The sequence below is a fragment of the Plectropomus leopardus genome, chromosome 18, assembly GCF_026936395.1.
Source record: "Plectropomus leopardus strain MGB_pleo_1.0 chromosome 18, ASM2693639v1, whole genome shotgun sequence".
Lineage (NCBI taxonomy): Eukaryota > Metazoa > Chordata > Actinopteri > Perciformes > Serranidae > Plectropomus > Plectropomus leopardus.
The window spans coordinates 32,764,628-32,775,000 of NC_142193.1; the positions used below are offsets into that span (position 1 = coordinate 32,764,628).

Sequence of the window (10,373 nt, forward strand, 5' to 3'; positions counted from 1 at the left end):
TTCAGATGCAGCTCAGCACTGTGTACCAACCTTTACTGGTCATAAATATGCAATAAACACCGTATTTTGGATTTTGGTTAAGCCACTACACAAACGTTGAAAGTTTAGAGTGTCTGGGTGCTCACAACATTATGATGGACGTATATGAAGGCCATGCCCGTACTCACTTATGTTTCTTAAAATTTGGAAATCACAGATCTTTGCACGTTAAACTGAAGCTACGTGCATATCATGACACCAGCAGGAGAAGCACGCCCGACTTTGAAATTCAAAAATAAGATTTGATTTCTCAGTGTGATCGTGACGATCATTTTAAGTCTCCTGAGATAAACTGCTGCCAAAAACAAAAGTGACAGTTTTGTTCCTTTGATTCATTCTTTAATAAACACACTCATCAATCCACCGATGACATACAAACACACAATTATACAGAAAGTTCAACCCCCCAAAAAAATCAAAAACTATACTGCACTTAATGTGTTAGAGGCTTTGCCGCTGCGGGCTGTTCAGATGCACCGAGGGTTACTTTCATTATGGTTCCTGCAGGTACAGTCGAGCGCGGCACTTGGTGGCGGTCTGAGGCTTTGCAGTCGTTCAATCGTAGCTTAAAAACTTGGCGCGGTGCATCTGTCAAGCTTTGGAGTTCTCTGCCTGCCAAAATAATGTTAACGGTGCTGCACTGAGAGAGCTGCGGTACGGGCTGCGTTTCGCTCATCGTTCAACGCGCCCTCGCTGACATCCCCTTCGCACTGGGCTGCGGAGGAATTTAGCACTTGTGGCTGCACCGAGTCAAAGCAGGCTGCGCTGATTCGGGTTAACACTCAGCGCAAAGAAGCCGCCGCGCCAAAGACGGACAACCTCAGAGTCGTGAGCAGTATGTGACAGTCACCTCGCTGAACTGCTGCAGCTCGCATGTGTGCCGTGTGTGCCAGAAAAGTGTTAAAAGGAAATGTGCTACCAGGGGCTGACAGGAAGTGGAACTACAAATTAAAAGCAGCGAGTGTCTGATCTGATGGGACAATGTTAGCACGTCTGGCTAACCAGCTTACTACACATTTCTCAAAATAAGTGAAAACCTTTCAAGGTAAGTGTAATTTACTGATGTTACTTTAAAGTATGCAGAAATATAGATGGAGACATGTAACTGTCAGTGGATCGCTGGTGTCTGTCCTGGACATATTTGTCCCAAACTCACTGGCTGAACACTGTCGTGAAGATGAGCTGCTTTATTTGTACAGCTGACACTGAAAAACTCTTTCAACAACTGTTTATTTGTGTCCCCTTTTCTGTGTGTTTATGTGAGTGATGTCACAGGTCCCCCCGTGTCCTCTAGCCCCGTCTCTTTTTCAGCATCTCCATGTACACGCCGAGCGACTTCTGAATGGAGTCTTTGGTGATGAAGTTGACAAAGTGCTGGATGTCGGCGTCTCTGTTGGACGCTAGCTTGTCGATGGTTTGCTTCCTCATCATGGACTTGGTGAGTTGTCTGGCGTAGTCTGTGAAGTCAGCAGATCAACAGTTCAGCTCACCGATTCCAAAAGTAGAGCCAAGTTTTATCTATTTTTTCTGCCCCTACATTGACGCTGGGACTGTAAATTAATTTGTAGCAGCAATCTGAGTCCGACAGGTGACCGACACCGAAGGACCACGATGTCGCGATCGAGATCGAGCTGAAGTCCCGCAGGTGGAAGAGTAGAAATGTGTCGCAATATTTTCATAACTTCCATACGGGATGCTTCTTAAAGGGACAGCAGAAAGCTACGCGATGTGCTGCTGAGGATGAGGGCAGCAGTAGTAGTGTAGTGTAGTAACCTACACACATCAAAGTCGTTTACACGGCAACGCTTCATGCATGAAACGTTCAACTTTTGTTCACATGAAAACTATTTTTTTTTGGGCCGGGGGGGGCTGTAAAGGCAAACTTTTGAAACTGGGTTCCAGAGTCTTCTGAAAACATCGTGCGGATCCTGAGAATGGCGATGTCACAGCCGCTAATATTTTTGTGAGCTATGAAAATGGTGCCAAGCTGTCCTTAACGGACAACAATGACCTCAAAGCGTCCAAGAAGCAGTGTGTACAAAATATTTGTTCCCTCTTGAATTTTTGGGTGACGTGACAGTCATACTGCCAGTCTCTTTCGGTCAAGTGAAACACTGACTATGGATAAGAACCTCATAAACCAGCTTACCATAATCAGAACTGTACCTTTAATACGATCATTAGACTGTGACACAAACGTCCTGCCTTTAATGCTAAAAGCTTACCTGGAATAGCCAACCACTTGGTCATGGTCTGTGTGGCTGCGGTGAGGACCTGGTCTTCAGGTACCAGCTGGTCCACCAGGCCTATCCTCAGGGCCTCTGAAGGGTTAAAGAGCAGCCCCAGCTCCAGAGCCATCTCTGTGTGTCGGTGGCCTATCACGTTCGACATGGTGTCCTTAAACCTGCAGAGAGCAGCAGCGATTGTTGGTTACAATCAGCTGAAACAGCAGGGGGGCAGCAGGGGGGCAGCAGGGGGGCTGTCATACTTGTAACTCCGTACCAAGGAGGTGCCACGATGCCCAGCAGCGTCTCATTAAGGCCGATGGTGTAACGAGGGTTGTCCGCCATTATCCTGTAGTCACACGTTAAGGACATGAGGCAGCCTCCTGCAGGACTGGAACCCTGTGGGAGGAGCAAACTTCGGCTGAATATACGACACCACTTTCATAATTACAAGATGCTGAAAAGACAGAATACACACTAACCGACTGGCTTCTGCAGATTTTCTATAAATAAAGTTATTAACAAACAAACATGGATATAGGACAGGCAGCAGCGGTGTTTTTATCTGTGCTGAGAAAGAAAAGAAACGGAGAAAATAAATTTGGGTGAGGTCATGGAGGAGCAGACGCTGGGAGAACGGACTCCGCAGACTGCAACGTAGGGATGAGGACAGAACTGCTGACGGCTGACGCTCACAGATTTCTGCGACAACTTTACACACCAGCCGGCCTCGACTCGTGCTGACCGGTGCGGACTGGGACAGAGTCGTCACGATCGCGAATCCTGTTGAGTGTCCTCGGTTTAAGACCGTCGGCGGGTGGACGGGGGCTCATACGTACATTGATGGCAGCGATGGTGACCATGTTGGAGCCGTAGAGTTTGAGCCACATGTCCTGAACGGCTCTCCAGAATTCTCTACAGTGCTCTTGACTTTTCCCGTACATGTCCATGATGTCCAGTCCAGCAGAGAAGACCTTGGGCTGGCTCTGAAAGAAACAAAACACACCATAAACCATCAATTTGTATTGTATGATTTAAAAAGTGTCACACTCCAACAGTGAAATACTAGCCTGTAAAATAAAATATGAAAACAGCGTGCATTTCCTTTCATAAAATTACTAGCCACATTATAACGCACTTTACCCTTTCAAAAACATTGAAAAACACAATGAGCAACGAAATAAGAAATTACCCAAAAATTAGTAGAAAAAAAAGTGAAAAATATTTTATAAGAAACTACTTGAAAATTAGTGGAAAAAAGATGGAATGAGGAAATGACCTGAAAAAGTGCTCAAGGTGAAAAAAATGTAGTAAAATCATTTTAAATATGTAATTGGAATACTTTTGCCATATTATTGTATTATCATTTCTTTTAAAAACATGGAAAGAAGGCAACAAAGCAACAAAAGAAGAAATAACCCCAACAAGTGTCAAGAAATTACAAACAAATACATGATTCTTGCAATTTGTGGAGCATTTCCAAGTTGCTCGTTGCCTTTTTTTATGTTTTTGAAGAAATCAAATCACTTTGCTCAGAGTTCACATGTTAAATACTCGTGAAAGGTTTGACCGTACCGAGGTGATGATGAGGCCGCGGCAGCTCTTATCCATCTCCAGCTTCTCCACTCTGATGCACAACTCGGTGAGGAAGTCTAAGCTGAGGCTGTTGACCGGCGGATTCTGGAGGCACATCACCGCCACACCTGCAGAGACACGGAGAGGCTCCACTTTGACTTCAACACGGTGACGAAAATTCTCCACCAGTTTATCCAAAATGAAAAGAAATTATGAGAAAGGTCAGAAATGACGACATGGAATTTTTTTTAAAGCCAACTCAAGACCTACTTGTTTAGTTTGTGTTTTAGTTGAAATCTATTTATCTATTGACTATTTGTCTCTATAGTTTAGTCTGTTTTACTACTTCCTATGTAATTTAAATATTTTTAACATATTTCTTTTCATTTTCTTTTTTTCATTTACCTCTTATTTATAGTTTAAGTATTTTACTTATTTATCTTTTTATTGTTACTTTTATCATTTTATGTATTTTTTTTTTATAGTTTGACTATTTTGCTTATTTAGCTTTTATTATTACTTTTATAACTTTATTCATTTATTCATTTTTAAAGGATGTGCAGCATTTTTGTCACATTATGATCACACCGCAGATGTACTGATGGCAAAATGTTTACCCGTGCTTTGGTCAAAATCCACCTTGATCTTGGGCGAGGTGGAGCTGCTCCTCCGCTGAGCAACGAGGACGGGAGACACACACACTCTGCCATGACTGCTGCAGGAAAGAAGACCTGCAAACACACACACGCACACACACACACACACAGATTACATTACTCTAATGTACTATTACAATTTATCATCAAATTATATGTGATTAATGTAATTGAGATTAGTATTGTATGAAATATTTAATGTCTTTAGTAACAATAAACATTTAACTACTTAACATTTAACATTTAATACACAGAAAAGTGGCAGAAATAGAAACATAAAGAAAAGTAAACTGGAGAAGGACAAAATGTTTTGCTGTTTAACAAGAATCATTAAGAATAATAACAATCATAAACAAGAATAATTATGTAAAATTGTAGATATTTGATTTTTGGTATGTGGGTGTATGAACATATGTTTACATACATATGTTTTGTTAATTAGAGTACGTTTAAATGAATAAGAAGCTGGTTCATAAAAATTCAATGACTTAATAATTTAATAATTTGAATATGTAAAACACAACATCATGTGTTTGACCATTTCTTTTTTAGATGATTTATTTTAAGGGCACTGGAAAAAAAGCATTTTTGAAAACTTTTTGCTGTTTTTAGTATTTAAATCTGCATCCACTGTGTGGATTTATGCACAAGTCAGAAAGAACTGAAATATCTGACACTTTTGAGTCAGTTATTTCAGCTGTTAGCTCAAGTAAAGACCCCTGTCGTGTCCTGTGACCTTTGTTCCAGTTTCTGCAGAGCACAGTCAACACACAGCAAAGCTAACACGGCTAGCACGGCTAACTGAGCTAACGCGGCTAACTGAGCTAACGCGGCTAACTGAGCTAACGCGGCTAACACGGCTAACGCGGCTAACGCGGCTAATACAGCTAACGCGGCTAACACAGCTAACGCGGCTAACACAGCTAACACGGCTAACTGAGCTAACGCGGCTAACTGAGCTGACACCCGGAGGCGAGACGATAGTTTTAGAAATATTCACAGAATAACAGAATTATATTAGGTGCATATCGATGCATTTTCATGGAGACAAACCTGAAAAGACGGACTTTTTTCTCAGCGCAGCTCTCAAAGCCATTTCGGCTGCTCAGACTCCGGGCTATGACCCGCCCACCCCTGACTCTGATTGGCTAAGGCGTGACGGCCTCTGATTGGCTCAGAAAAGCACAGGCTCAGGTGCAAATGATGAAATGTAGTCCAGATTGTGTATCTGAGTGTAATCAGTGAATTTGCAGCTCAGCTCCTACAATAAGTCTAAAATACACTGTGGAAACTAAATAGTTACATTCAGACTGTTCAGGTCCAAAAATGCTCCATTGAAACCCATTCAAACTGACATTTTTGATCCCACAGCCATCAGAGCAGAAAAACAGGACTTGTATTATTTCTGGGTGTCATTCTGGGCTTTTGACTCTGAATTTGTCATTTTGACTATTTTCCACTTGGTGACGTCATTTTAAAGTGACGTCATCAGGTAGATTTTTTTTTATTTTAAAAAAAGGTCTACCAAAAAAATCAATATCAATATCTAAATGGAGGCTGTATTTAGAGTATTTTCACCACTTAACTGCGCTGTCACACAGCTTTCTCCTTTGGCACTACATTTTACATCCGCCACCAGTCAGCTGTTGGGTCAGAAAGTAGCGCCTGTCACGTGATATTTCGACATACCATATTAGTGCCGTGTTTCGACGTGCTATACTATGACGTTTTGAGCTTTTTGGCATTTCTATGTGTTTTTTTTGTGTGATTTAACGTTATCACGTGTTGCATTATGTTTTTATGTATTGAAAAGAAAATTGAACAATTCTTAGATTTCAAAAAGGAACCCGTTACTGATGATTTATTAGTATTAATGAGTGTAGATGACTGATTAAAGTGAAAAACTGGTGAACATTTATAAGTGACTTTACAAACATCTGTTACTACAGAGCTGATGGTTTATTAGTAAATTATCAAACCTAAAGATATATCTGCTTATCAATGGCTGCTCAGAAAATAAACGGAAACAAACAAATCAGATTATCAGATGGCGAAACTCTATGAATAATTAATAAAATGAACGTCCAGTCCCCGTTAATACATTTCCTAAATGACACACAGAATTATGTTTTCTTTCTTTATTGAATACTTTGAACACATAGAGTATCATTTTTTAATTGTATTTCATTCATTTTTTTACACATAGATCTACATTTGAAAAGCCCTCCAGTGTTTCATACTGTTTCATACACCACCACTGTTTTCCTGGTTCCCAACCTTTTTGGATATATTTTTTCTTCTTTTTAAATAATTTTGTTGTTTTTTGATGGGTGGTTTTCTCTTTCTTCTGAAATTTTTAGGTTTTTGAATGTGTGTGTGTGTGTGTGTGTGTGTGTGTGTGTGTGTGTGTGTGTGTGTGTGTGTGTTTGTTTGTTTTTTCCAAGAAGTTTTTTTTAGCAGTGGGCACTTTTAATACTTTAAGTACATTTTTCTGATTATACTTACTTTTACCTAAGTACCATTTTCAGTGCAGGACTTTTACATGTGACAGAGTATTTTCACAGGTTCACAGGGTAGTATTAGTACTTTTACTTTAGTAAAGGGTCTGAATTCTTCGTCCAGCTCTGGGTGAGAGCGTGTGGAAACGGGAGCGTTTTTTACTGACGGGCCACCAAAAAAAAGGGGACTGTGTATTTGATTCAGAAGACGTGCAGTTACGCCTGGTGGTCTAACTCCAAAGTATGACAGTGTCAGACAGGTATTTTACCTCACATTAACCCTCACACTCCAAAGATCACAAGCGCCCCCCCTCAGGACCAGGAAGTCTCTTTCCAGACTGTAAAGCAGCAAATGGAGCCAGAGTCCAGAGCGACTCACTGCTGAGTCCAGGGGACAAACCGCCGCTTTGGGACTCACGGCTTTCTTCATTATCTGAAAGTAAACGGCATTCGCTCAAAGTTACACATTAACGCACGCTTTTGTATTTTTATCAGACTTAATAAAGCCGCACAATCAGCTCGATCCCATTTCAGATAAATATAATGTGCTGTACGTTATCTCGTCCAAACAAAACTCTGAATGTCCTCCTGTTTCCACCGTTTACAGTTTCAGGCTGATGGTACCCGGTGGCACCGATATTCAGCACGGTCGGCACAAGAAAATGTTGGCATCGTACGTTTCTGCAAACCATAGCTAACATTTGCATGTTCAACACGCACACTAACCCTAACCCGAGACGTGCACGAGCTGACCGTCACGGGAGGCGGCGGGGATGCTGGGAGGTGTGACGCAGACGCAGCAGACCCATATGTTTCTAGGATTTTAGGACGTTTTACAGGTTTTAAGAAGTTTCTTGCATTTTAGGATATTTTTAGGATTTTAGGGTGTTTCTAGGATATTAGGACATTTTTTGAATTTTAGGACAATTCTGGGATTTTAGGACGTTTCTAGGATTTTGGGACATTTCTAAGATTTTAGGACATTTTTAAGGTTTTTGGACATTTGTTGGATTTTAGGACATTTCTTTGATTTTAGGATGTTTTCAGGATTTTAGGAAGTTGCATGGATTGTAGGACATTTCTAGGATTTAAGGACATTTCGAGGATCTTTGGACATTTGTTGTGCCTCCCTCCCCTTCAAAATAAATGCAAAATGTCACACATTTTATGCACATAAACCAACTCAAAAACTCACCAGGGCCTACAAATACTTTTCACTTTAATTCAAAATTGATCACCATACAACATACACACAAATAATGTAGCATTTCTGTTGCTTTTTTTTTTTAAAAGCTGCGTCATGGCAACGACATTCACAGTGTTTCTCCTGGAGTCCAGCGCAGCAGCCTTTGTTTCATTATCACACTGAACCTCAGACTGTAATAAAGATATATTTCGATATACAGTCTATGTGCAGAGCACGGATGTCGTGTGACTCCTCATCAGCTGGCCGTGTGTCCCAGACGGTAGCACTGCGCGACATTTAAAATAATCTCTGCTGAAGGCTGTGTTTTACTGAGTGTAGTGTTCTTGAGAAAAAGATCATGTACATTCATATGCGGCATCTATTAGACAGATTTAAATGTAGTAAAAATAGATTTGTTATTCTGTAATTATGATTGCACAAGATCTGACATGAACTGTCTTTGACGATTTTAGCGAGACAGAGAGCATCGTCCTTTCTCCTCCAGAGGCTATACAGGAAGTACCTCCAAAGGCTCCAGTGATCCGAATCATCCGTCTGAGGCTTTTTCCTTCTGCAGTTAGTCCTCTCTGCTCTTTATTCTGCAGTAAAGGATCATGGAGACAACCATGGCACATATCTAAGGAGAAAACACACATTCATAAGTAAAGAAAATGTGAACAAAAAAGAAAGGATAATATGTTATTCAAGGCATGTTTTTAATAGCTGGGGTTTATTTTGTGTAATATCTATCTATCTATCTATCTATCGAGGATTTTTGAGTTGTGATGACAAATTTGACAGAAAAATATCTACGCAGTTTGCTTAGAAGCATCACTTTAGTTAACCATTCATGAAAAACTTTTTTTTTTTGTAGAAAAAAAGGTCTGTTACTATTAGATGATTAGATTATTTGTCCACTGGAATGGACAGAAAATATAACTAATAATAAAGTATTGTAATAAAAAATAAAAAATAAAATGCTAATAACTTATGAGTGCATTTAGAGAAATAAAAAATATGTGCATCAGTAAAAATACCGTGTAAATGAAATCTGTATTATTCTTTAATTTCACACCTGTATGTAAAAACTTAAAATACTGTATGTGCTTTATGCACTAGTATACAACACATATTGTGTGTGTGTGTGTGTGTGTGTGTGTGTGTGTGTGTGTGTGTGCATCTATCTCTCTGTCTGTCTATAAACACACTCTCACAAACACTCACACAAACACATATATATAATTTTATATTTTTATTTTATATTTTAAAAAATGCGAGATAAGGTCATACCTCCAGGACTGCGATTCCCAGGGCCACAGCTGCAATCCCCACCGTGTTGTCATCAATCAGCTGCTTGATCTTTGGGAAGCACCCGGGGATCTGAGGACGATCAAGAGTCGAGGTAAAAACGTCTTCATTCTTAACGATTTTGGATCATAGACATGGATGTACTCTCCGCATAAAGCACATACCGTGACTCTGTCTGCCACTGTCTGATTACACGGGTTACTGGTACCCTCACAGCACTGAGGTGGGTACCGCTTGCCGTGGTCTTCATAATATGGAGAGTCCGTGAAGTCTGAGGCGTTGTAGAATCCACAACAGTCTAACTAATGTGGACACAAAGAGAGTTCATGTCACACAAAGTGTCGGTGAAATATTGCGTGAAAACGATCACATTGTGCAGCAGAAGTACAAACCGTGGTCATCGTCGTATTCCACAGTCCTGTGATGTCAGGATTTTTCCCAAAGTCGTTTTTGATGTTCTGACTTGCTGCCACGCCGACCTTGGTAATTAACTCGTCTGCCTAAAGTGGAAGCATACGATGCATCTTTGCATCTGAGTAAGTGGAGGCAGCATCTGTCATGATAAGACTGTAGTTCACTTACCAAGGGTCTGAAAACCAAGATCACGATCGCTCCTGCAACCTCCGCGATGAAGACCACCAGGATGATGATGAAAAACTGGGAAAGAAGTCCAAGTGTTAAAACCTTTTATCAGAATGGGAATTTTAAAATCAACATTTCTATCAGAGTTAATGTGTTAAAAGGGGCTCTATGTGAAATTTAGAACATATGAGCTGTCTGGACACGGTTCTCATTCCCAAGCGGTCAAATACCAACACTTTTGCAGTGATTTTAGCGAAAGATCCCAACACCAAATAATATTAATATTAACCATAATAATAACAAT

The 10,373-nt window shown here is 40.5% G+C and overlaps 3 protein-coding genes across 3 annotated transcripts in view; 1 reads left to right on the plus strand and 2 right to left on the minus strand.

Annotated features, from left to right (window-relative positions):
• The window catches only part of LOC121957144 (phosphoribosyl pyrophosphate synthase-associated protein 2), a 188,561-nt gene that overhangs the window by 91,115 nt on the left and 87,073 nt on the right, over positions 1-10,373 (plus strand). The gene's annotated exons all lie outside the window — the stretch shown is intronic.
• On the minus strand, positions 357-5,699 carry eci1 (enoyl-CoA delta isomerase 1). Its single transcript, XM_042505837.2, has 7 exons — positions 5,549-5,699; positions 4,457-4,570; positions 3,840-3,967; positions 3,104-3,250; positions 2,542-2,663; positions 2,265-2,443; positions 357-1,496 (listed from the first exon to the last, which is right to left on the minus strand). Exons 1-7 carry the CDS (start codon positions 5,589-5,591, stop codon positions 1,330-1,332), a joined length of 900 nt encoding a protein of 299 aa, XP_042361771.1. The 5' UTR covers positions 5,592-5,699; the 3' UTR covers positions 357-1,329.
• tspan34b (tetraspanin 34b) overlaps positions 8,196-10,373 on the minus strand; it is a 10,594-nt gene continuing 8,416 nt past the window's right edge. Inside the window, exons 5-9 of the mRNA XM_088090995.1 lie at positions 10,070-10,144; positions 9,880-9,987; positions 9,652-9,789; positions 9,470-9,559; positions 8,196-8,816 (exon numbers count right to left, since the gene is read on the minus strand). Of these exons, the coding sequence (XP_087947121.1) occupies positions 8,757-8,816; positions 9,470-9,559; positions 9,652-9,789; positions 9,880-9,987; positions 10,070-10,144 (471 nt within the window). The 3' untranslated portion in view covers positions 8,196-8,756. The remainder of the gene's footprint in view (positions 8,817-9,469; positions 9,560-9,651; positions 9,790-9,879; positions 9,988-10,069; positions 10,145-10,373) is intronic.

Bases quoted from the DNA above. Each gene is read 5' to 3' on its own strand.
- eci1 (XM_042505837.2), bottom strand. From the start codon at position 5,591: ATGGCTTTGAGAGCTGCGCTGAGAAAAAAGTCCGTCTTTTCAG. The intron at 2,664-3,103 runs GTACGTATGAGC...CTCCTCCCACAG, and splicing joins TCACCATCGCTGCCATCAAT to GGTTCCAGTCCTGCAGGAGG. The intron at 2,444-2,541 runs GTACGGAGTTAC...TGCTCTCTGCAG, and splicing joins GGCATCGTGGCACCTCCTTG to GTTTAAGGACACCATGTCGA.